General features: G+C 35.8%; 1 protein-coding gene across 1 annotated transcript in view; it reads right to left on the bottom strand.

The window, feature by feature from the left end:
- LOC150086583 (epidermal growth factor receptor-like) overlaps positions 1 to 25,557 on the bottom strand; it is a 296,301-nt gene that overhangs the window by 104,251 nt on the left and 166,493 nt on the right. Inside the window, exons 2-4 of the mRNA XM_090371468.1 lie at positions 17,739 to 17,863; positions 12,096 to 12,306; positions 4,240 to 4,377 (exon numbers count right to left, since the gene is read on the bottom strand). Coding sequence (XP_090227594.1) covers positions 4,240 to 4,377; positions 12,096 to 12,306; positions 17,739 to 17,863 — 474 coding nt within the window. The remainder of the gene's footprint in view (positions 1 to 4,239; positions 4,378 to 12,095; positions 12,307 to 17,738; positions 17,864 to 25,557) is intronic.

Raw genomic sequence — 25,557 nt, forward strand, 5'->3', positions numbered from 1 at the left:
AAAAAAAAAAATCTATAATTACAGCTCCTTCAGCTGTTATCCCATGCCCGGTTTCCCAGGCATATTCCACCACGGCCAACCCAGAGACATTAGCCAATCTAAGTGCCCTGCTATGTTCCCCCTATCTATCACGTAATCTGGGTGTAGTCTCACCTACGTAACATCCCCCATAATCCAGACACTGAATTTTGTAGACAACCCCCACTGTTGTCAACTCCCACAACAGGGTCTTTAACTGCCACCATCACCATGTGCAACTTCCAACCTAGAAGCTGCACACAACGTATCTGGTACAACCGTAAGATGCGGGCTATTGGTTGCGAAACGCCCAGATAGTAGGGAATGTATACGGTGGAGCCAAGTACCCCCCCTCTTCCCTCTGAGTACCATGTCCACAACAACCTTCAATCACATTCTGGGGGGTATCCACATCTCACAAGGTCGGAGGTGACCTGTCTAATTTCTTCCTCCCTATCCTCCGAGGTAGAGCAGTGCGACCAAGCCCTGGTCATTTAAGCCCTAACTACACTCTTTTTATGATCTCCAGTCTGGACAGAACCAAAATGAGTATACTGGGCCCGACACATATCCTTCCTAAACACTTGTTTTTAATTGTAGGCCCTCCCTGTAAATCCAGACATCCAAAAATGGATGTCTGGGATAAACCTCTGAGATAAACTTTATAATGGGCGAACCACTATTAAGCCAGTTGAGAACCCCTGGCCCATGTCCCCTATGTAGTATAGCGAATGTATTGTCCACATACCTCTTTCATGCCTGCAGGGGCAGCAGACCAGAGGAGCTTAACATCCTATCCTCAAATTCTTCCATTGCTAAATTAGCAATGACTGCGTTAATAGGTGAACCCATAGCCATGCTGCGGATCTGTTGATACATCACACCTTCAAATACCGTAGTGGTGTCAGACAAACACAAGCTAACACCTTCATGTGTCCTGTACACTCAATTCATCCTATCTCTCAAGGTATTATCACCCTCCAAGGCTGTGCGCGCACACAATCCAAAGCATGATGTACCAGAATGCACGTGAATAACGACACCACATTAAATGATATCAAAATTTCTTCTTCTTCAATGTTCTGATCCAGGGCAAACCGTATAAATTCCTGACTATTCTTCACTGTCCAGCTAGTCCGGCCCAAAACAGAAGAAACCAAACCCACCAAAAACCTAGAAAGAGCGTGCGTCGGGCTGCCCACAAACGATACAATCGGCCTCAACGGCACACCTACCTTATGCACATTAGGTAAACCATAGAAGGGGGAAGGTCCTTGATTTATTGAATGATACGTCCACGTACAAAGTGCTGAATAGGAATCCTTTGGTGGGGCTGGAGCAACAGACCAATAAGCTGGTACAGAAGTGGCACAAGGTGGGCAAGATATCGGAGGAAGTTTCTTGGAGGTTATGTACATCGGGTTGTAAGTTACCCAGATTCTATGGTTTACCTACAGTGCATAAGGTAGGTGTGCCTTTGAGGCCGATTGTATCGTTTGTAGGCAGCCTGACGCATGCCCTTTCTAGATTTTTGGCAGGTTTTGTTTCTCCTGTTTTGGGCCGGAATAGCTGGACAGTGAAGAATAGTCAGGAATTTATATGGGTTGCCCAGGATCAGAACATTGAAGAAGAAATTTTGATATCATTTAATGTGGTGTCATTATTCACGTGCATTCCGGTGGATCATGCTTTGGATTGTGTGCACACAGCCTTGAAGGGTGTAATACCTTGAGAGATAGGACGAATTTGAGTGTACAGAACATATGTGAAGGTGTTAGCTTGTGTTTGTCCGGCACCACTATGGTATTTGCAGGTGTGATGTCAACGGATCCAGGGCATGGCTATGGGTTCACCTATTAGCACAGTCATTGCTAATTTAGCAATGGAAGAATTTGAGGATAGGATGTTAGGCTCCTCTGGTCTGCTGCCCCTGTGGGTGTGGAAGAGGTATGTGGACGATACGTTCGCTATACTATGTAGGGGACGTGGGCCAGAGGTTCTCAATTGGCTTAATAGTGGTTCCCCCTTTATAATGTTTACCTGCAAGGTAGAGTGTGTGTGTGTGGGGGGGGGGGGCTCTGCCATTTTTGGATGTCTGGATTTACAGGGTGGGCCGACGATTAAAAACAAGAGTGTTTCGGAAGGAGATGCGTTGGGCCCAGTATACTCATTTTGGTTCTGCCCAGACTGGAGGTCATAAGAAGAGTGTAGTTAGGGCTTTAATGAGCAGGGCTTGGTCGCACTGCTGTACCTCGGGGGATAGGGAGGAAGAAATTAGACAGGTCACGGCTGAACTTATGAGATGTGGATACCCACAGAACGTGATTTTAGGTTGTTGTGGACATGATACTCAGAGGGAGGAAGGAGTACTTGGCTCCACCGCATATATTCCCTACTATCCGGGCGTTTCACAACCAATAGCCTGCATCTTACGGTCGTACCAAATACGTTGTGTGCAGCTTCCAGGTCGGAAGCTGCACACGGTGATGGCGGCAGTTAAAGACTCTGTTGTGGGAATTGACAACAGTGGGTTTGTCTACAAAATTCAGTGTCCGGATTGTGGGGGATGTTATGTAAGTGAGACTATGCCCAGATTACGTGATAGATTGGGGGAACATAGTAGGGTGCTTAGATTGGCTAATGTCTCGGGGTCAGCCGTGGCGGAACATGCCTGGGAAACCGGGCATGGGATAACAACCGAAGGAGCTGTAATTACAGATAAGGTAGAGGGTTTCTGGAACCGGAATTGGCTGGACAGCCTCAGGATTTGTTCCTTGGGTGATCATAGCCTGAATAGGGATAAGGGTTGTAGGATTAATGTAATGTTTGAGACCGTTATTCCGGATAGGGATGAGCGCTTTAAGGTCGTACAGCCCTGAGCCACTTCCGGTGCTGATACACAGGAAATGGAGCATGCGTAGGTACTATAGTACACCCTGGGTCTGCTGGGAAGGCTTAGTACTTTTTAATGAATTGTTGATGCAGCACTACTTATGTTGAGAAAGGCAGCAGATGCTGCCGAAAGCTTCAGTTTTAGAGTAGTATGGGTTTAACGCTTTTAATGTATAATATTTTTATTATTTTAATATATTCATATGATTTATTGTATTTTAAATTATATTATATTTTACAGTTGATTTTATGTATTTTATTTATTTATTTTATTGTAATTTAATTTTATCTATGTTTAAAGTTATAATTGGTCAGAGTTGGCGGTATCAATTATGGATAGCTTTCCTGATCACAGAGGCCTTTTTAGCGAATTACTGTATTATTATTTGTTCGGTCTGTTAAATCTGAAATCCGTTATATCGGGATCCGTTAAATTGAGGGTTTACTGTATAATGCAAACAATAATGAATATAACAACATACACAAGAAAAACTAAAAATTAAATAATGACAAAAATACTTTGAATTAATTTCCCTCTACATAGCCAGAGTAAGTTATTCTGCATCTTAAAATGCTTAATTGTATTGAATATTTCTTGGCAAATCTTTATATTTAATGCAATGCTGTTCTCTGTAGCATTGAAGTATTATAGTCGATAAGAAAGGCAGTTTTTTATTTTATTATTTTTTTAAATTTTGTAACCTAAGTGTAGCAACATGCTGATTTTCATATACCACCTTTCACTAGCTTATAATGTTGCTGCATGAGAGTATTTCTGAATCAAAATTATTTTACCTATAATTAATATTTTGAATACTTTAAAAATAAATTAATATGCTGATCCACAAAAAATCCACTACCATTATTATACCAAAAGAAAACAGATTAAACAAATATATTACGGAAACAACAATACACAGTGAAGTGTTTGACGGAGCCCTAATGTGCTCTGAATTTCACTCTGAGATTTAAGCTTTGGCTGCTACAAAATTTTATATCCAAAATTTAAGTAGTAAATGGATATACATTGAATATTTTACTGGCAAGCTTAGAGAATGGATGCTATTATCCTATGTTCCACAACACAAAAACGATTTATTCTATACTAACATTATATCAAGATTACTGGCAAAAAAGATAAAATTGAAACTTTTGGAAGTATTGGTTTGCCAAAATTAAACAGATTATATTCATTGCATATAACTGATATGAAAAACTGATTTCACATAGATTGTTTGAACATAAGACAAGTGAACTATTTTTACTTCCTACCTGAAGTTTAAAAAAAAAACTAATCTTTTCAGTTACAAAATAAAACATTACACTTACATTCCCTTTCAGGTTGTGTAAAATTATAAACATAGATATCTGTGGCTGTTTGTTCTGTAAGAATTTCACTCCACTCAATGGTACGCATATGGCACAAGTTATAGTTATTGAAAAATCCAACACTTCCAACAAGAATATCTGTAATAAAAAACAAACATTTGTTCATATGAGTCAGTCTCTAAGAAATTTGCTGTTTTAGTACTATTTTCAATAAAATATACGACATCGGGTTGGGGAAGCAGAAGAAAATTAATTAACTTTTTTTTTAATTATGTTTATTTTATGCTTTTATTCTTTAGAGTTTCCAAATTTTGAAATAGTTAATATTATTTTATCATTTGTTACTTATTTAAAAGTAATGTGCGTAACTTGTGGCAGAAAGATGTTTATTATGCCATGACCATGAGGACCACTGCACATACCAGGAATATTAGTAGTAGTAGTGGCACTTGATGCAAGAAAGCAAGTGTAAGAGCTTATGCAGCATCAGCCAAAAAAAAAATCACACCATACCCTCCAATTGCCTGTCCAGTTCCTCCTTAAATTTATTTAACCTATCAACTTCCACAACGACAGATGGAAGTTTGTTCCAGCAATTAACCACCCGCTGGCTAAAGGCAAATTTCCGCACATCTATCCTTTCTTAATTTGAACTTATGTCCCCGTAGGTTCGTATTCTGAACAAGTGGGAGGATCCCATCAGAATTCAGCGTGCTCAACCCATTCAAGGCCTTATAGACCTCAATCAGATCACCGCGCAGGTGCCTAGTCTCCAGCCACTGCAATTTGCAGAACTTAAGCCTCTCTTGGTAAGAGGATCCCTTCATTCCCCTCACCAATCGTGTTGCTCTTCTCTGTACACGCTCAAGCAAATCTACATCCTTCCTAAAATGAGGCCTCCAGACCTGTACACAGTACTCAAGGCGTGGCCTGACCATTGCCTTATACAGAGGGACAATCACCTCCTTTTCCCTGCTAGCAAAATTCCTATATATCATTGACAAAACCCCATGACCTGCCCTAGCAGCCTGTCTACATTGCTCAGAAAACTTCATATCTGACTGCACAATTACTCCCAGGTCTTTTTCATTTTCTACCACCTTAAGTGTAGTACCACACAGTTGGTACGTTTCTCTGGGGTTACTTCTACCCATATGCAGTACTTTGCATTTGTCAAGGTTAAACTTCAGTTGCCACTTCTTAGCCCATCTGCCCAAATTATCTAGATCCTGTTGCAGTAGCACACTGCCATTACTGTCATTAACAACCCTGCCAACCTTTGTGTCATCTGCAAACTTCGACATTAAGCCTGATATACCTTCATCAATATCATTGATAAATATACAAAACAACAGTGGACCCAACACCGAACCCTGTGGGACTCCACTAATAACATTAGTCCACGAAGAGCAGCACCCATTGATTACCACCCTCTGTCTTCTCCCACTTAACCATCCTTTTATCCATTGTAGCAACTTACCCTTAATACCATTCTGCTCCAATTTGTACAGTAGTCTTCCATGCGCAACAGTGTCAAAAGCTTTCCTGAAATCCAAGTATATGATATCAAAATTATTTTTTGCATCCAGTTCCTTTGTGACCACATCATAATAACCAATCAAATTTGTCAGACAAGACTTTCCCTTAACAAACCCATGCTGTGTCTGAATTATTGCTGCAGTCTTGTCTAGATGATCCTGCAATGCATCTTTAACCAGTGACTCCATTATTTTACCCGGAACAGAAGTTAAACTAACTGGTCTGTAATTATTCGTGTCACCCTTCGAACCTCCTTTGTGAATTGGGGATACATTTGCACATCTCCAGTCCGTGGGAACCTCCGCTGAATCCAAGGATGCTCTCATAATTATGGCTAAGGGTTTGCTTAGTTGCTTTGCCGCCTCCTTTAATATAACTGGATAGATCCCATCCGCCCCAGGTGCCTTTCTTATGTTTAACTTCAACAATTTCTCCTCCACTTTGCTCTCAGTTATTACAAAATCATTAAGCACACTGCTACAATTTGATAACCTTCTTCCATTTTCAAACTGTAATGATTCCTCACGTGTGAATGTAGATGCAAAATACTCATTCAGTTTGTTTGCTATCTGAGCAGGATCATCAACAGTCGAACCATCGATGTCAAGTGGACCAATCATATTCAGCCCCTTCCTTTTAGAGTTTATATAAGTAAAGAAATCCTTGCTGTTTTTCTTAGCATCTTTTGCCAAAGATTTCTCGTAATCCGCCTTTGCCTGCCGAACCTCCTTTGTGACCTGATTACAGACTAGCTTATATCTGCTACAGGCTTCTGCGTCGCCTGATAATTTATATGCATCCCATGCATTTTTCTTCTCTGTCACGAGTCTCATTAGTTCATTTGATAACCATTTAGGCCTAAACCTTGAACAATATTTCTTCATCGGTATGAAAAGTCTAGTAGCTTCCACGATTAATTCCTTGAATGCTTCCCACTTAGAATTTACTGTTTGTAACATCGTCAGTCGATCCCACTGTACAGAATTTAAAAACTGTCTGAGACCACTGTACTCCCCTTTACGGAAGCAAAAACCCTTTCCTTTACCCCTGACGGTAGTTACCTCTTTGAGTAAATCCCACTTCAGCACACTGTGATCACTGCCACCTAGTGGTTCCTTTATCTGCAAATTCTTAATACACGAATGATCACTGCTGATAACCAGATCAAGAGTATTACTTTCTCTGGTTGCCTCTCGAACATGCTGCTGCAGAAAACAATCATCCAATAAATCCACAAAAGTCTGACTAGTGTGTGAGTGACCAACCCACAAGTTCCAGTCAATATCTGGGAAGTTAAAATCCCCCATTATAAGACATTCTGATTTACTGGCCAACTCTATTTCTCTGTACAATTGTTCATTGTACTCATTCGAGTCATTAGGCCTATAACACACTCCTACTATTAAATCCTGCCAGTCATAAAAACAAAACAGAGTACAAGAAAGCCATACTTTCCACAATTTTCATGACCAAAGTAGAATTAGCTATTTTATAATTTTAAGAAAAATTTAATACTGTTCCACATGGAAGACTGCTGTACAGATTGGAGTATTATGGCATTAAGGGAAATTGCTACAATGGATAAAGGGATGGTTGAGTGGGAGATAGCAGAGCATGGTAATAAACAGACACTGCTCTACGTAGACTAATATTATTAGTGCAGTCTCCAGGATTCGGTGCTGGGCCCATTCTTGTTTTATGTATTTATCAAATCAGGCTTAATGTCCAAGTTTGAAGACTATACAAGGGTTGGCAGAGTTGTTAATGACAGTAAACACAGTATACTGCTACTGCAACAGGATCTAGATAAGTTGGGAAAATGGGCTGAGAAGTGGCAACTGAATTTTAACATTGACAGATGTAAAGGACTGCATAGGGGTAGCAGTAACCCAAGAGAAATGTACCAACTGTGTGGTACTACACTCAGGGGAGTGGAGAGTGAAAAAGACCTGGGGGTAATTGTGCAGTCAGATATGAAGTTCTCTGAGAAGTGCAGAAGTCATGCGTCATTTCAATGATATATAGGAATTTTTCTAGCAGGGATAAGGAGGTGATTATCCCCTTGTATAAGGCAATGGTCAGGCCACACCTTAAGTACTGCACACAGGTCTGGAGACCCCATTTTAGGAAGGATGTCGAGTTGCTAGAATGAGTACAGCGAAAAGCAACAAGGTTGGTGAGAAGAACAAAGGGGTGTCTTACAAAGAAAGGCTTAAGTTTTGCAAATTGCAGTGTTTGGAGCCTATGTACCTACAAGGTGATCTGATTAAGGTGTATAAGGCCTTGAATGGTTTGAACAGGCTCAATGCTGATGGGATTCTTCTGCTTGCTCAGATTAAGAACCTGAGACGGCATAGATTCAAATTGAGGAAAGACAATTGTAGAAAGATGTGCAGAAGTTTGACTTTAGCCAGTGGGTAGTTGATTGCTGGAACAGACTTCCATCTGTTTTTGTGGAAGTTTATAGCTTAAATAAATTTAAGGCTGAACTAGACAAACATTTGGAGTGACCAGATGGGTGAAATTGTACAGGTTTTTTTTTGTTTTTGGCTGATGCGATATAAGTTTGCTTTCTTACATCATATGCCTCAATGCTAAATTAGAAAATTTCATATACTGCAGCACACACTGAACAATTTCACTCAGTGGTGAAACTGCTATACTGCCAGGTCTGTCACAATGTTTGTTGGGGGGGGGGGGGAAGGCAAGGACTCAAGAGCCCAACAGATGGTTTGGCATAGGTGTTAAAGATTGCATAAAGGCTAATCAGCAATCTGATGGGGAGGCCAGAATGTATAGTTTTGTCATTGATTTCAACAGGGGAATTTCCCTTTGGCCTGTAATACCATATGCAGTCTTTGTGGAACACACTAGCAATTTTATGATGTGTCAATATTTATAAAATATATAAGATGAGTTTACCTCAATATAGTACGTAGAACACTTCCGTATGATACTCTCCAGAAATTAAAACAAAAAAAATCGAAAAACTTACATTAGAGTAAAAAAATTATTAAAAACCAATTTAACACAGTTAAATCAATTTAACGCAATTAAAAATATTAAAAAGAATCTAACGAAAACATTCAAAACGATTTTCCTTCCTGAAGCTGACAACGCTTTTCGACCGTATGTCGTGATCACAGGAATGAAAATTACCGAATAGGGTTGAACACGAAACTTAAATAGTGATTATTTGTCTTCGCGCATGCGCGTAAAAGGTCCACACATTGGAGATCAAATATGGCCGACGAACATTAACAGAATTCTTGTGTAAGTTAATTTCTACAGTTTCTGCAATTAACAGTCGCATATAATTACGTTGGACATTAAGTATTTTCACCTCGTTAAATAAAAAAGTATGTTTTTTGTTAATGGCATGAAAGGCTAATTCTGATGCTGCTGAATGAGAAGCACGAACTGAGGCTTCATGTTGATTTACACGAATATTCAGAGAAAAATGCGTCGAACCTTGGTAAGACGAGTCGCAATCACTGCAAGAAATGTTGTATACCAGGTCATTAATTTGTATTGCGAACGCAGAAAGAACCAAGCGATTGTTCAGTATAGTGCGTAATTTCCATATTGGCCAGGCCACAATTTTAAATTCAGTATCTTTATAAAGAATTATTAAGCTGTTTGTGCCACTGTTCAACATATGGGACAGAAATAAAGTATTTTTTGATGTTACTATTGTTGGTTGGTGTAGTATTTTGTATCCTATCCTTAGCCTGTACCCTAATTCGGTTTATTATGGCAAGGGGATAACCCCTGTTTAATTTAAGAACCTGCTAGTTAATATTTGTATTTCTGAGCCCAAAGCAGATTCCGTCGTTGAATATTTATAGGCATTTATAAATTGATTAAAGATAATCGATCTTTTGTAGGTGAATGGGTGATAGCTATTATAATGTAGAAGCATACCGGTGTTTGTAGGTTTTCGATAGATGCTAAATTGGATTTTATTCGAGTCCCGAGTAAGCGTGAAATTTAGAAAGTTTAATGACTTTGTATCCGTATCCTCCCTTTCCAATGTAAATTTGAGTCTAGAATGAATATTATTAAACGAATGTAAAATGTCTTGGATACGTAATGAGCATTACAGCTCTGATTCATACTATCTGATGTGTGTCAATGAAAATTGTCTCAATTCCACTAGCAGAACAGCTTACAATTACTGATGCTGGTTTCCCAAGTTCTTCTAAATCATTCCACAATAGTTGTATTGGACTTAGACTTGTGCTTTGAATAGGCAAGTCCATCAACATCATATTCTTTCAAATCTAAGCTCTCACGCCAAAATTGAGTTGTAATAGAAGAGCAGTGTTACCGAGGATGCCATGCTGCTGTTGCTCCTGTGATGTGCTATCCACAAAAACCAAAACTTAATACAGTATAAATAAATTTTCTGCTTATACAGAGGGATGACTACATGGTCAGAGGAGTTCACAAGACAGAGAGAATATAACAAATAGTAGGATATTCAGCAGTCATGGCCTTGAATCTCGGTCACTCAAGGCACGTGTATTTATGCACCCTCGTGCCTGACCACTCTGCTACAGCAGCTGAGTTACTAGAATATCATACTAGGAAAAGCAGAATTGGTGCATACTGCCCACTATTCAGTTGGGACAGCATGATCCTCTGCAAAATGTTCACCCCACTGGCAATGCTCAATTTGTTCTGTCACTGAAGAAAACGTTTTTCTGCTCTTGCTGAGGTTAGCTCCTCCAAGTAGGACACTGCTGCACCCACTGATGTATCAATTTTCATGAAATATTTGTGGATGGTAGCAATTCTGTGGTGCTCCTGTTTATACAATGGTCTATAAACAGTATGTGCATTGACAAATGTACCATAACAGCAAATAAAAAGAAATATTAAAAAATAGGCATTAGACATATGCCAAAATGCAATTACAAATTGACTAGTTATCTCACTCTTAGTTCCCCTTTGGCAACTAAGGGTGAGAGGACTGATAATTTTAGCTTTCATAATGGGGAAGGTCATGTAAGCTGTGGTCAAGAGTACATTACAGAATCACCTTAGAGAAACATAATATTTTAAATATTTTACAAGCACAGTATCTTACACTTAGGATATTTTATGTATTATAAGAATAGCAGCTATGTAATATTTTGAACTTCATTTTGAAATGGTCTATACACAGTATGTGCATTAACAAATGTACCATAATAGCAATTAAAAAGAAATATTAAAAAACAGGCATTAGCCATATGCCAATATGGATAATGCCTGTTTTTTTTAAATATTGATAAAGAACCCAAAAATTCATCATAATAAATTATTAAGATGTATTTTTTATAATTTTATACTTTTTTAACATAATGAGTTGCAAAATTCAGGAGGTTCAATTATACAATTTATTTCAGACCATAGTGTATATGCATACATGCATGCACACGCATATATATAGGGGAAAAAAAAAAAAAAGTTTACAGTTGTGTTGCCACCTTTTCCTCACGTCTTTACAATGCAAGTTATTTTTCCATTCTTTTACATGTTCTTTATCCTTAGAAATTTCTAGATTGTGGTTTAAAATTTATTTCAAGGTGCCACTACTGTTTAATTTTATATCTATATATCACTTTTTCTGCAAGCTATTGCTTGCAACTTTGCCTATCTCAAGTCTCTTGCTCTCTTTTAAGGCTACTTGCTTTGTACTATGTTTTCAAATCGTTTTACCTTTACTTGGATTAAACTAATAAGTTATCTGTTTCTAGAAATTTCTGTTGTTGATTCTAGTTTTTAATTTCTTGTCTTCATTGTGTCAAATGTGAAGTTCACAAGCCATTTTCAAAAAAACAAAAACCTTTTTAACCCACATAATTTTTTATTTTGTTTACAAAATTTTATTTTCATTTTTAGGTATATCGGTTGGTAACAAATATTCTCATTTTTGTTTATGTTTGTGCTTTTTACCCTTTGGCTTTTGGTTTTACATCGGAAATGAAGACATGCTGCTATTCTGCTTGCAATCCTGGCCGTTGAAACCTGAAAAGAGGCCAGTTTTGTAAGTTGTGTGGCAACATCCTTATTTTGTCAATTTTGTAATTATTTATCTTTTATTATACATATTTTTGTTGCCTTCTATCCCCTTCTATCACTCTCTATCTCCCTCATTTTTTTTTCACTTTATTGTTCATGCTCTGCGTAGGTTTAGCATTTGTTACCTTTGATTGCACTATATTTCCCCATTTTTCAGTCATCTTTTTTCCGCCTTCTTCTTTCCACTTTCTTATTATTCTATTCAACATATATACACACACGCAAAAAGGAAAAGCAAATAAACAAACCTCTAAGGGAAGGAAGTTCTAAATTTTCCATTTTACTAAGTGTAACCATCAAAGCAAATTTTTCATCACGCACACTCAGTTTGAAGAGAGTTCGGCCTCGAATAATCATTAATTTTGGAAGGACAATACGTTTTACATCGACATGTGAGATTAGTACATAACCGGTAACCTCTCTGATTTCTTGAAGGAATCCAAGATCCAAATTTTCATCCTGAAAATAACAAAAACATTGTCTAAAAATAAATTTTATTCTAAAGGTAATTTTTTTTCTGGTATCAGATACTATTTTCTGTGCTAAATGGAAAAGGCTATCTCTTATTACAACATAAAGTTGTAGATCAATTTATACACTAAAAAAAATAAAGTTTCTTAGATAAAAAAACATCTGTTGTTGTTATACTTAAGTGAAAGAGCAAATCTTTATATGTATGTACAAAAATACAGAAACTGGCATTTCTCTTGTGTCAAGTATGAGATCTGGAGATGTTTATAAAATATTTGTAACCCCTAAGGATCAGCTGTCAATTTATCAAGCTAATAGCTATTACAAAGATACGAAAAGAATACAAGATAGTGCAAGCATTAACCTGTGTTATTTACTGTCTAGACCAGGGGTGGGCAACCCGCAGCCTTCTAAGATCTTATGTGCAGCCTTTGTCACACAAAGATGAAATAAAATCATTAAATAATCCTACTACTTTTAAACTAATATTTTTTAAAATTAAATATTCAAAACACTTTAATAATAAAAAGCTTTATATTTTTTTTTTCACAATATAGAAACATTATTCAGATAATTAAAAAAGGAAAATACAAATTTTTTTATCTAAAAAGTAAAATATATCATGTTTAACTTTTTCTATTTATTTAAAAATCGTTTTTAAGTACCACAAATGATAAAAAATGAAAGCTATTTAATAAAAGAAAAATTCTAATCCTCTGTTAAGTTTGTTAAAATAAAAAAAATATTTTAACAGAGTTAATAATTTGACGTAATAATTTGAAAATAATAATTTTTTATTTTAAAATTTAAATTGTGACATCGTGAATTTTTATCTGTTGCTTTTATGTGCATATTTGTAACTGTGAATATTTTGAGAACCGTATGTATTCTTGTCTTGAATTTTGTAATCCTGTAATTTCTTATGTTTGATTTCATAATTGCTTAATTTTTAGATTGCCCATCATGTCCAAAAAAGTTAAAAGGAAGTTGAATGAAGAAAACAGAACATTTAAAGAAGATGGGGAGATGCAGTATTTTCTTATTTCTGTGAAAGACAAAATGGTTTGTTTGATATGTAAAACAGCGCTAACAACATTAAAAAAATACAATGCAAATCAATATTATCTATCTCACAAGGACCATAAATATGTAAAATTAGAAGAAGCTCATAAATCTGCACTTCAAAAAATTAAGAAAGAAAAACAGCACCAGGAAAAGGCTTTTGGTGCTTTTATTAAGCAAGGAACTTCTGCAACCGATGTTACATACAAAATAGTGCATTTACTTGGGAAAAAAGGCAAACCATTTAGTGATATCGAAATGATAAAAGAATGTATTGTTGAAGCAGTAAGATGTTTAGATCCGGAAAAAGTTGACAAATACAAACAATTACCTCTCAAGAAAAACTATAACTAATAGACTACATGAATTAGCTCAGAATGTAGGAGAATAACTTCAGGTAATAATTCACTCTAAAGATATTTTTCAATAGCATTAGATGAAACCACTGATAGAAATGACTCTGCTCAAATATTATATTTTATTCATGCTATAACTGAAGATTTTCATTGTTACGAGGAACTACTGGCTTCGGGTACGCTCACTGGAAGGACTCGTGGAATTGATATTTTTAACAACTTTAAAGAAATGTCTTGAGAGAGGACTAAACCTTGGTAATCTGTATGCACAGACGGTGCACCTTCTATGAGAGGAAAGCGAGAAGGATTCGTTTCATTGTTAAAAAAAGAAAAGCCCAATTTAGAAAAGTTAAATTTCATTCCACTGTATATTACACCAACAAAACCTTTGTGCTAAATCCTCCACATTGAGCAAGACTTTGGACAAAATTATTGCAATTGTTAACTTTATTCGAGTAAATGCTTTAAGACATCGCCAATTTCGAAGCGTGCTTATATTGGATGATGAGACATATAATGTCGACTTGCCATATTATTGTAAAGTGCGCTGGTTATCGAAAGGACAAATTTTAGTAAAAAAGTTTTGGCTTTGCGAGAACAAATTTAAAAAATTTTACGAGGAACAACGACAAGAATGTGATTTATTAGATGAAGAATTTTGTAGAAATGCTGCATTTTTGTGTGATATTATGGAAAAGCAAAATGAATTAAATGTTTATTTGCAGGGAAAGGGAAAAACAAAACATACATATGACATGTGGCAAAAAATTCAGGTATTTCGAAAAAAATTAATTTTTTTTACAAAACTCTTTTCTCTAAATCAGAAATATCTGGGGAACATTTCCTTCATTTAAAAAATATGTTAAAGGAGCAGAAATATGGTGTATGTGACACTTTCAAAGACTACATAACCGTATTGGACACGCTAATTGAAGAAAATGATAGATTTTCTGATTTCGAAGAACATACTTTAGAAATGAAATTGGCGTATGAGCCACATTTAGTTGATATCCTGATGGCACCCACGGAACTACAGATGGAATTAACTGAATTAGGAGAAGAAAATATGATAAAGACTTTTTGATACAAAAAAAGATCCTATTGAAATATGGAAAAATGCAGTTGAATACCCACGTTTACGTCAACATGCTCGTCGACTGCTGTCTTGCTTTGCAACTACGTATTGTTGCGAATCAACTTTTTCATACCTTACACAAATTAAGTCATTTAAGGACTCAGATATCTGATATTCATTTAGAAGACCAACTCAAGTTGCGTACAACTAAGATGGAGCCTAATATCCAGTTGTTATCTAATAAAAAACAAACCCAAAAATCTCATTAGTTAATTATCAAAAAAGATGTTTCGGCTGAAACCAATGCATTCTGATGAGTTTAGCTCATTAAAAATGTGCAATCGAAGTGGTTTCAGCCGAGACATTTTTTTTAGTAAACAACTCAACCACCAAAGCATCAAATCTTCAACTCATTAGTTAACTCATATTAAATTATTTTTACAATAGTACAGTTTTTTCTAATTATTCTTGTATAATACATAGAGAGAATGTTAAATAATTGCTATAAATTTTCATTTGAATACCAATTTAGAAAATAATTTATCTTTATAATTATATTTTTTTTAAATTTTGTGTTCATACAAAATGTAGGTGGATGTATTATGGTGAAAATATTGTAAATATGTATGTTTTATTGAAATTTATTTGCCTTTTCTATAGTTATATGTAATAAAATTTAACACTGATAATTAAGTATGTTTTACTTCGTAAGTAGTGGTTCGAAGGATCGGTGCGGCCTTTCCACTATTTCCAAAAATGAATATGGCCTTTTATTCAAAAAGGTTGCCCACCCCTGGTCTAGACCATACAGGCTGTTAAAGCTGTAAGCAACAGGAATTGGTATAATTCACTTTGAAAGCAGAAGATAATGGTCAGGGACACCAGCAGCATGTCTCAGCTAATTAAAATCAGCATTCAGAATGAAAACAGAAATACAGGCCACGTCCAGACTACATATGCAAGAACATAAATCTCTGACAAAAAAAAATGCTTCAGTACATGAACAACAGAAATCTCTTGGATGATATCTGCTGCAGTCTGTGCACCTGATTCCACTTAGTTTGTAACTTAATACAGTAGTATATATGCTACAGCTTTTTAAGATGGGAAATAAAACAATTGAATTTATGCACGGAACTCAACGGAAGCCATCCATAAAGTGGATATTATTATCTGTTCAGCCATAGTTTGGTGAAGTGTTGCCGACTATAGCCTTACTGAACTGCATGTTTATGAAAGAAAAGTATTCAAACAAGCAAAAAACCATACCAATAACATAGTCTAAAAAAGGCAGAAAAATCCGAAATGATAATTGATGGACAGAAGCAGGATTCTGCTCCTACCCTCTAGGCAGTAACACTTATACAATGAACAAAAACAAATCAGTACTGGTTTGAAAACAACATTACAGTTAATCAAAATTACAGAAACCAGAATTTGAGCATTAAGTTTCAAATCAGATGGAGTCAGGTGCATGGGCTACCTTTCAAGTTAATATAAAGATACAAAAAGAATACAAGACAGTGCCAGGGAATAGAATAATGGTGTAATTTTCACATAGAAATGGGACACAAAAAGACTAATATACTGAACCTTAGACATTTACCTGTGGTTAGCATGGTGTCAATTACTGCAATAAAAATCATGCCAATTTATTTACAGAAATGAGAGGTACATTGAAAATTAGCAATGTCCTGATTTTTTTTGAATGATATTAATGAGGGAATAAAAGCTATAATGTTGAAATTTGAAGATGATGTGAAAGCTGGAAAGGCAGTTAACAATACCAGTCAGGCTGAGATACTTCAGAATAATAATTTTAGGCTCTATGGATGGTTGGAGAGAAGACAGTTACATTGTAATTCTGTCAAAATTATGGTTCTACATTTGGGATATATTAACCTAAGAATTACTTATATGCTAGTGGACAGAGCTACAGAATAATTAAAGAGAGAGACTTTGTTATATATGTCAGACATGGAGATTACCATGCAGTGTAACAGATGGTGAAAAATAAGTAGGGTGTCATATTAATGATTTACTATACCTTTATATCTAGAGAGAAGGAGGTTATAGTTTCATTATACAAGTCAATGGAGAGACACTGCTTTGTATAATTCTATGCATTTGGATATTGTGTTCAGAGACTGCATTGCAGAAATACAGTGGGCTTCTTGAAAGAGTCCAAAGACAGGTGACTTATCTAGTGAAAATATCAAAGAGGGGGGGGGATTCATATGAAGAGGTATTACAAAGGCATGGATTAGAGCCTGGAAACAAAGTATCTTGGGCGAGGGAAGGAATAGAATAAGGGTGTAATTTTCACACTGAAATGAGAAATTTCACAAAAAAGTTTCAAACATTCAAACACAAAAAGACTAATAGACCGAACCTCATGCAGTTTACTTGCGACATCAATTATTACATGGTGTCCATTATTGCAATAAACCGCCTTCCTAGTTGGTTGAAGTTGACAGTCTGTTCAGGTTTAAGGGGCAACTGGTTCAGTATCTTCTGGTGGTGGAAATAGTATTACAAGAGAGATACAGGAAGTAACGTTTTTTTTTTTTTTGTTTTTTTTTCTGGCTGATGTAGCAATACATCAGCTTCCTTTTTTTAGCTTCTGACCTATACTAACACTAAAATCACTTAACTTAAAGCACAATTTGAAGCACTTGTTAAGATAGTCTTTGTTTACTTAGTGGAAATATGATGCTATTGCATTAAAAGAAAAATAATTATGCCATTGACTTAGATGTATATTATAGATATATGGATCAAAGAGTTTTAAATGTTGAAATTGTTCATTATATAATCACATAATTAAAGCAACTTGTCAAATTAATAAATATGAAAATTAAATGAATAATTACTGCAAAATATTAGTATTATATATGTTATTACTGTATTCTTATTAAGAGACTTACTTGTAACCAAGTTAATTCCAAATTTCCATCTACATATGTACAATTTGTATACCTATCCCTGAGATTTTGATAGTGATGTTCTCTGTTGGAGGGAACAGACATTCGGCCACTTGTTCCAATGCATACTGCAATAAAATTATACATATGATCATTTAAAATGCAATTTTTTTTAATTAAGAATATTTTGAAAAACTGGCAAATATGATGCTGTTAATCACTTCATTTTCAGCTATGGAGTCACAAGACTGCATCACTGCTCCCTGCCAGTCCATCATATCATAGTTAACTGTCAATAATTTTTTTAATTTAATTTTTATTGGCTGGTATACTCATTCAGTAAATGACATTTTCTGAATGTTTAAATAAATTCCGTTGATGAAGCAAGCTGAATTTTGCCTGTACTGGGGCTTATTCTCGTTCTGAATGTGTTACAGTCAGGTTCATGGAATGAGTTCTGGTGATATATTGCTAATTTTTATGCTAATATTACAAATTACATTAAAAATATTAATGAAATTATATTACAATATATTATCAAGCTATTAATCATACAAAGAAATTTTAAAGTTTCTTTACACAGTAATGACAGTATGCTACAGCAACGGGATCTAGAAAAGTTGGGCAAATGGGCTGAGAAACGGCAATTGAAGTTTAACATTGATAAATGAAGAGTACTACATACAGGTAGCAGTAATCCCAGAGTAAAGTACCAACTGTGTGGTACTACACTCAGGGTAGTTGAAAATGAGAAAGCCCTGGTAGTAATTGTGCAGTCAGATATGAAGTTCTCTGAGCAATGCAGACAGGCTGCCAGGGCATCTCATGAGATTTTGTTAATGATATACAAGAATTTTGCTAGCAGCAATAAGGAGGTGATTATCCCATTGTATAAGGCAATGGTCAGGCCACATCTTTAGTACTCCATACAGGTCTGGAGGCCTCATTTTAGGAAGATGTGGAGCTGCTGAAACAAGTACAGAGAAAGGCAGCAAGATTGGTGAGTGCAACAAAGGGGTGCACTTACTAAGAAAGGCTTCAGTTCTGCAAATTGCGGCATCTCAGCATCAGCCAAAAAAAAAAAAAAAAAAAAAAACCACTTCCACTTCACCCCTCTGTTCATTCAAAATACCTGTCCAGCTGAGCCTTAAACTTATTTAGGCTATCAACTTCCACGACAAGGGATGGAAGTCTGTTCCACCAACCAACCACTCGCTGGCTAAAGGCAAATTTCCGCACGTCTATCCTACATCTGTCCCTCCTCAATTTGAATTTATGTCCTCTCAGGTGATTATTCTGAGCGAGAGGAAGAATCCCATCAGCATTGAGCATGCTCAAACCATTCAATGCTTTATACACCTCTATCAGATCACCTCACTGGTGCCTAGTCTCCAGACACTGTAATTTGCAAAACTTAAGCCTTTCTTCGTAAGAGCACCCCTTTGTTCCATTCACTAATCTTGTTGCCCTTCTCTGTACTTGTTCCAGCAGCTCTACATCCTTCTTGAAATGAGGCCTCCAGACCTGTATACAGTACTCTAGGTGTGGCCTGACCATTGCCTTATACAAGGGAATAATCACCTCCTTATCCCTGCTAGAAAAATTCCTATATATCATTGACAATACACCATGAGCTACTCTTGCAGCCCGTCTGCACTGCTCAGAGAACTTCATATCTGCCTGCACAACCACCCCCCAAGTCCCTTTCATTCTCTACCACTGTCATGTAGTACCACAGAGTTGATACGTTGCTCTGGGGTTGCTGTTTCCCATGTGTAGTACTTTACATTTGTCAATGTTAAACTTCATTTGCCACCTCTCAGCCCATCTGCTCAACCTTTACAGATCCTGTTGCAGCAGCATAGTGTCAGTAGTGTCCTTGACAACCCTGCCTACCTTTGTATCGTCTGCAAACTTCGACATTAAGCTTGATATACCATCATCAATATCATTTATGAATACAGAAAATAATAATGGACCCAACGCTGAGCCCTGAGGGACTCCAGTAATAACATTAGTCCACGATGAGCAGTGTCCATTGATTACCACTCTCTGTCTTCTCCCCCTCAGCCACCCCTTTATCCACAGCAGCAATTTGCCTCCAATGTCACACTGCTCCAATTTGTGCAGCAGTCTTCCATGTGCAACAGTATCAAAAGCCTTTCTAAGATCCAAGTATATAATATCAAAGTTATTCCCTGCATCCAGTTCCTTTGTGACTGCATCATAGTATCCAATCAAATTGGTCAGGCAAGACTTCCCCTTAACAAAACCAGGCTGTGTCCGAGCGATAACTGAAGTCTTGTCTAAATGATCCTGCAGTGCTTCTTTAACCAGTGCCTCCATTAATTTTCCTGGAACAGAAGTTAAACTCACAGGTCTATAATTGCTTGTGTCAGCCTTTGATCCTCCTTTGTGAATTAGGGTCACATTTGCACATCTTCAATCTGCAGGTACCTCCCCTGAGTCCAAGGAAGCTCTCATAATTATGGCTAAGGGTTTGCTTACTTCCTCTGCTGCCTCCTTTAATATAACTGGATAGATCCCATCCACCCCAGGTGCCTTTCTTGTGTTTATCTTCAACAGTTTCTCCTCCACTTTATTCTCAGTTATTACAAGATTCTCTAGCTTACTGCTAGAGTTGAATACACCCCTGGCTTTCCCCTCGCTAAATAACTCCTCATGTGTGAATGTCGATGCAAAATATTCATTTAGTTTGTTAGCTACCTGAGCAGGATCATCAACAGTTGACCGATCAATATCAAGTGGACCAATCTGATTCATCCCCTTCCTTCTAGAGTTTACAAGAGTAAAGAACTCTTTGCTGTTTTTCTTTGCATCCCTTGCCAAAGATTTCTCGTAATCTGCCTTCGCCTGCCTAACCTCCTTTGTAACTTGGTTACAGATCAACTTGTATCTATCATAGGGTTCTGTGTCATGTGTTTAAGGCATTGAGTGGATTGAGCAAGCTCAATGCTGATGAGATTCTTCCTCTTGCTCAGCCTATACACGAGGGGGCACAAATTCAAATTGAGGAAGGACGGTTGCAAAATACATGTGCAGAAATTTACCTTTAGCCAACAGGTGGTTGATTGCTGGCATAAACTTCCATCTGTTATTGGGGAAGTTGATAGCTTATATAAATTCAAGGGAGAACTCGACAAATTATTGGAGGAAATGAATAGGCGAAATTTTTTTGTTGATGCTGTATAAGTTTCCTTTCTTGCATCATTTGCCACTGCTATTACTAATATTATTCCCATATGTGAAGTCTCTCCCCTTAGTATTCTGTCATGCAGTTCATAAGGAGAACCAAACTAGTTGTTCTTGATGACAGAGCTAATTCTAATTCAGTGACAACCAGCCATTTGAATGTTTGTTAGGTAAGTTACATCAGAACATTTAAAAGTTCTGGTGTAACTTATATTAACAGAAGGTACTGAAACCTGCAGAAAATAATAAATACCAAATGTCATTTATAGAATAAGCATCCAATTAAATTACATGTGAAATGATTCAATACACAGATAGGTATTAAACCTATCAGCGAAAGGTTACTGGAGCCAATAAGCATGTAGCAAAAAATGAAGTTGTCAAAGCAGTTGATAGCATGACATATTCCAATTTTATTTAAATTTATCCATAAAATCTTATAGAAAATGGAAGAATTACAAAATAAAACATCAATATTTGACTTTTTCTATGCCAATTTACAAGTAAAAACTGAACCTAATATTACTTTTCTCATATGGGCATATAGGAATTCACCTCCATACCCCTATTTCATGCCAACAATATATTCAATTGAAAATCTAGAGGTGTACTTATCCTAACTGGAAAATACCAAAGCACTCAATATCACTATTGAATGTCAATAACCTATAGGAGGTTTTGCATTTAAACATATCCCTTACAATCTCACACTGCCATTTCAATAATAACAATGATTTAATGTGCACTTGTTGTAAATAACAGTTGTCAAATTAAGTGCAACTGTTATTTAATTTATTTATTTTTTATATTTAATGCATTCAATATAAATGGCAGTAACTTATACACTTTTTTTAAAGTTAAAAACCAAATAATTCTTATAAATAAGAACTTCACTTTTCCAATTTGTGAGCAGCAAGATGAGAGAAATAAGTTTCTCCTCTGTACCTGCTTGTTTAAAAACAGAAAAAATAAATGATTCCCAATTTTATAACAATTTCATGTTCCTCCCCCACATCTTCCTATTAATAAATCGGAAATAGGTGTACAAGTTTATGATATTCATTTAAATGCTGAAGCTACAACTTAAGTAAAATCACAGTCACTGAATTTTTAACAAGGGAATATAGGTGAAATATTATTTCCTCAATATTGCACAATTAGAAAATTAGAAAGGTATATAAAAGGAACTGATATCTCATTTAAAATAAATACATCTATACACTAGCTTTTGTTATTGTAATTTCATAGCATAGTGATTACAGTTTTCAGATATTTTAACAAGGGCACATGGGAATGAATTAGTATTCATCCCATCCCACAGTAGGATGTGGGATGGGGTGAATACTAAGATTTTTGGTGTCTATGGCCAAAAATTAGAAATGCATCTTTGCTTCTAATTAATTTATTAAATTATGATTACAAAGTAATCAAATTACTTTGCCCAACAAAGTAATCAAAAATAAAACAATTAAGCTTCCAAAATTCCATTTGAAAAATAATCATAAAATGAGGCCTGCTTTAAATTTTCCAACAATAATTTTTTTAAAATACTTTGCAAGTATATTATTTGTTAAATATTAACTTTATTGCTAGATATTAACTTTAGTATTGGCAGTGATTTCAGAAGTTAAATTTTAAAGCTCATAAAGTCTGATTAAATCCTTATTATAAATCTTTAAGCTGTCATTAATCAGTCATACAAATACAATTTTTATATTCATTTACTATTAAAATCTTTCAGCTATTTAAAATGTTACCAACATTTAAATACCTCAAAGTAAGAACCTGTGAGAATGTGTTTTGGTTACACTTTTTCTGGCTGTTAATTCCACATTTGAGAGGAGAAATGGCTACAGTTGGGGGTCGTGCAAATGGAGGGGGTGTATTGGCTGCACTGCACCAGGGCCCAAATCGAGGGAGCCATCAAAGTCTCAACATAAATAAATGAGGCCCCTTAACCCCTTTTGCATTTGGACTCCCAAGTATATTTGCACGGCCTTGGCTAGAGTAAAGAGATTTTCTGGGATCTACCTATACGAGTCAGAGCGACGTGATTTTTACCTGCTTAGTAAAAGTTGCATCACCCTGATTATTAGTGACGCTAGCATTATGGTGTCTATTTTTTGGTTCATGTAAACTTATCAAGCAGCCTGAACAATTTTTTTTATAAAATTTCAAGCAAGTCAATTTGTAATTAGTTGTTACTTTCAGAATCACTTCGCGCTTGGAGACTTGCATTCGTTTTACATTGACATGATGTGAAGGAATTTTTTTTTTTAAAAATTAATAATATATGCTGTATATATATTGACACAACTTCAAAACTAAAGAATGAACACGCACGCACACGTTTATAAAGCGGCCTTCCATGGACGACTGACATCTCATAATCTTGGTGTTTTAGCTTAACACACCCTCTGAGTACAATATTGCACTCTAGTCGCATTTTTGAAAGAACGGTAACTTTTTTTTTTTCGTAACAGCACTAAGAAGAAATGGGTGAGAAAAACTCGGCAGCGCTTTTCGGTAAAAACGAATCGACTGATTTTGAAGAACCTGCAGTCAGGGTCTTATTAATATGGAAGCATGCAGACCACGGCAATCAAGCCTCAGCTCTCAGGGTCAACGAAATAATAGTATCATTGTGCCCTTTTCCATGTAACGCGTGCCGTATTTGCTGCCACTCATTACCTTAAAGTTATGTTAATTACATTAATATTAACATTATATTATGAAGTAATAAAATTCTCAAACAAAGAACTGCCTTGAGACATTTTCTGTACTTGATACGGCTGCACTGACACAATAACCATTCTTGTAATGAAGTTTAATCGGGTTAAAAGAGCTTTATCTAAAGATAAGGCCATTTTAAAACGAACTTGATTAACTTCAGTACATTGGGGCAATAGCTTAAAGCTTTTCAACTAAGAAAACACTACGGCGAGCAACACCAAACTTCTCCGATTTCAGAATCATTCCTCTAATTAGCACAAAAGCTAATTTGTCTAACAGAGTGAAAATAATCTCCTGGTGGTCAAATTTCCAACTTCTTTTTTTATTTGTAAAATTTACACAGATTACAATACAAAATCCGTTTTCGATATGACATGCTTTTTAATTATTAATCTTAATAAATAGGAAAGGGCTTTATAGACACCAGTTATTATTACTTTTAACTTCGTAAATTCAGTTCAGAAAATGGGACAAAACAACGGCCCAAATCATTTTAAAGGACACCGGGACAATACCCATATTCTCTTTAATTAATTCAGGTCAATTCTGAAAAAAAAACGGAGTCTGTTCATAGGTATGACTGTAACAAAGCAGTTACTCGGCGGGGGCCCCTATCCTCCCCTACTCAACTAATTATAACAAATAAAATATAATGAACTCTTTCTCCTCAGGAAGATGCTTCGGTCATGACACCCTCTTTCAAAGATGAACTTTTTATCATACTTTTGCAAAATAGCTAACAATATACTTAAATGCTTAATTAAAATAAGAAATAATTAAAATGTTTCAAGTACACTAACTTTTTCCTTTGGCAAAGTTGGAATCTCTAGCTGATTTTCTTCCAAAAATATACGGAAAAAACATTAACGATGGCATTAGGAAAGCTGCAAAAAACTGCAAGCAAGCTATCTTCATCTTCACATAAATTCTAAGATAAAGTGTGGCAGCTTTGCTGCTAATCTCACAAACATATGCAAATCTCAATAATACGATTTTATCAAATATTGTGCTCACTTGTAAAGATCAAAATTTCGAAAAAGGCAAGAATACGTATATACAAATTCTATGTACAGATTATATACAGTTGCGTGCCTTAGTGCTCCAAATCAGGCAAAATATTTTAAGGTTCATCTTAACTACAGGACTTGAGATCCCGCATTTCTAAATTAACGATACAGGTATATCCATCTTTTAATTATGTAGTCTTTGATTGCAGATTCATCCTGCAGTAAGAACATGTTCGCATTCTTCATCATCTTCTGAATTTTGCGGTGCCAACATTGTTGAAACTTCTTTATGCTCATTAACCTTAGTCTGTCAGTAATAAGAGCCAGCCTTTTCATTCCTGTGCTATACTTTTAAGGTTCCTTCATGTTGATCTGAATTTTCTTAAAATGAAGATATCACCATGAAAAATTTCTGTAAGAAATTCAAATAAAAATACATGAGAAATGAGAATATCATTTCATTTTATTAGTTTTGAAACCTACGTAGCAACCTGAACGCGATTTTCTACAAACTTTACTTGATTAGTTTACTTGGTTTCTCATTAATACTGTATATACTGTAGATAAAGGCTGTTTTTGAATAGCCTTTTCCTTCCCAAAGAGTACACGATATTTGCTAACGCGAATGTAGTACACAATTGTCTGAATCTAGATTATAACTTATCTATGTTCTTGAAATATAGGGGAAAAAAAACAAAAAAAAAAACAGATGTTCAGAATTGTTCACTTTGTAATTCTCTCTATTTTGGCATAATATTGGGTGCAAGAACGAATACATTTTATTTCCTAAAATGTAATACAGTACTGTGGATTATTATTGTTGCATTAATTTCATGGTAAGTGCATTAACTTTTCGATCAGTTAAACAA

The sequence above is a fragment of the Mastigoproctus giganteus genome, chromosome 4 (assembly GCF_048544385.1).
Source record: "Mastigoproctus giganteus isolate SK-2022 chromosome 4, ASM4854438v1, whole genome shotgun sequence".
Lineage (NCBI taxonomy): Eukaryota > Metazoa > Arthropoda > Arachnida > Uropygi > Thelyphonidae > Mastigoproctus > Mastigoproctus giganteus.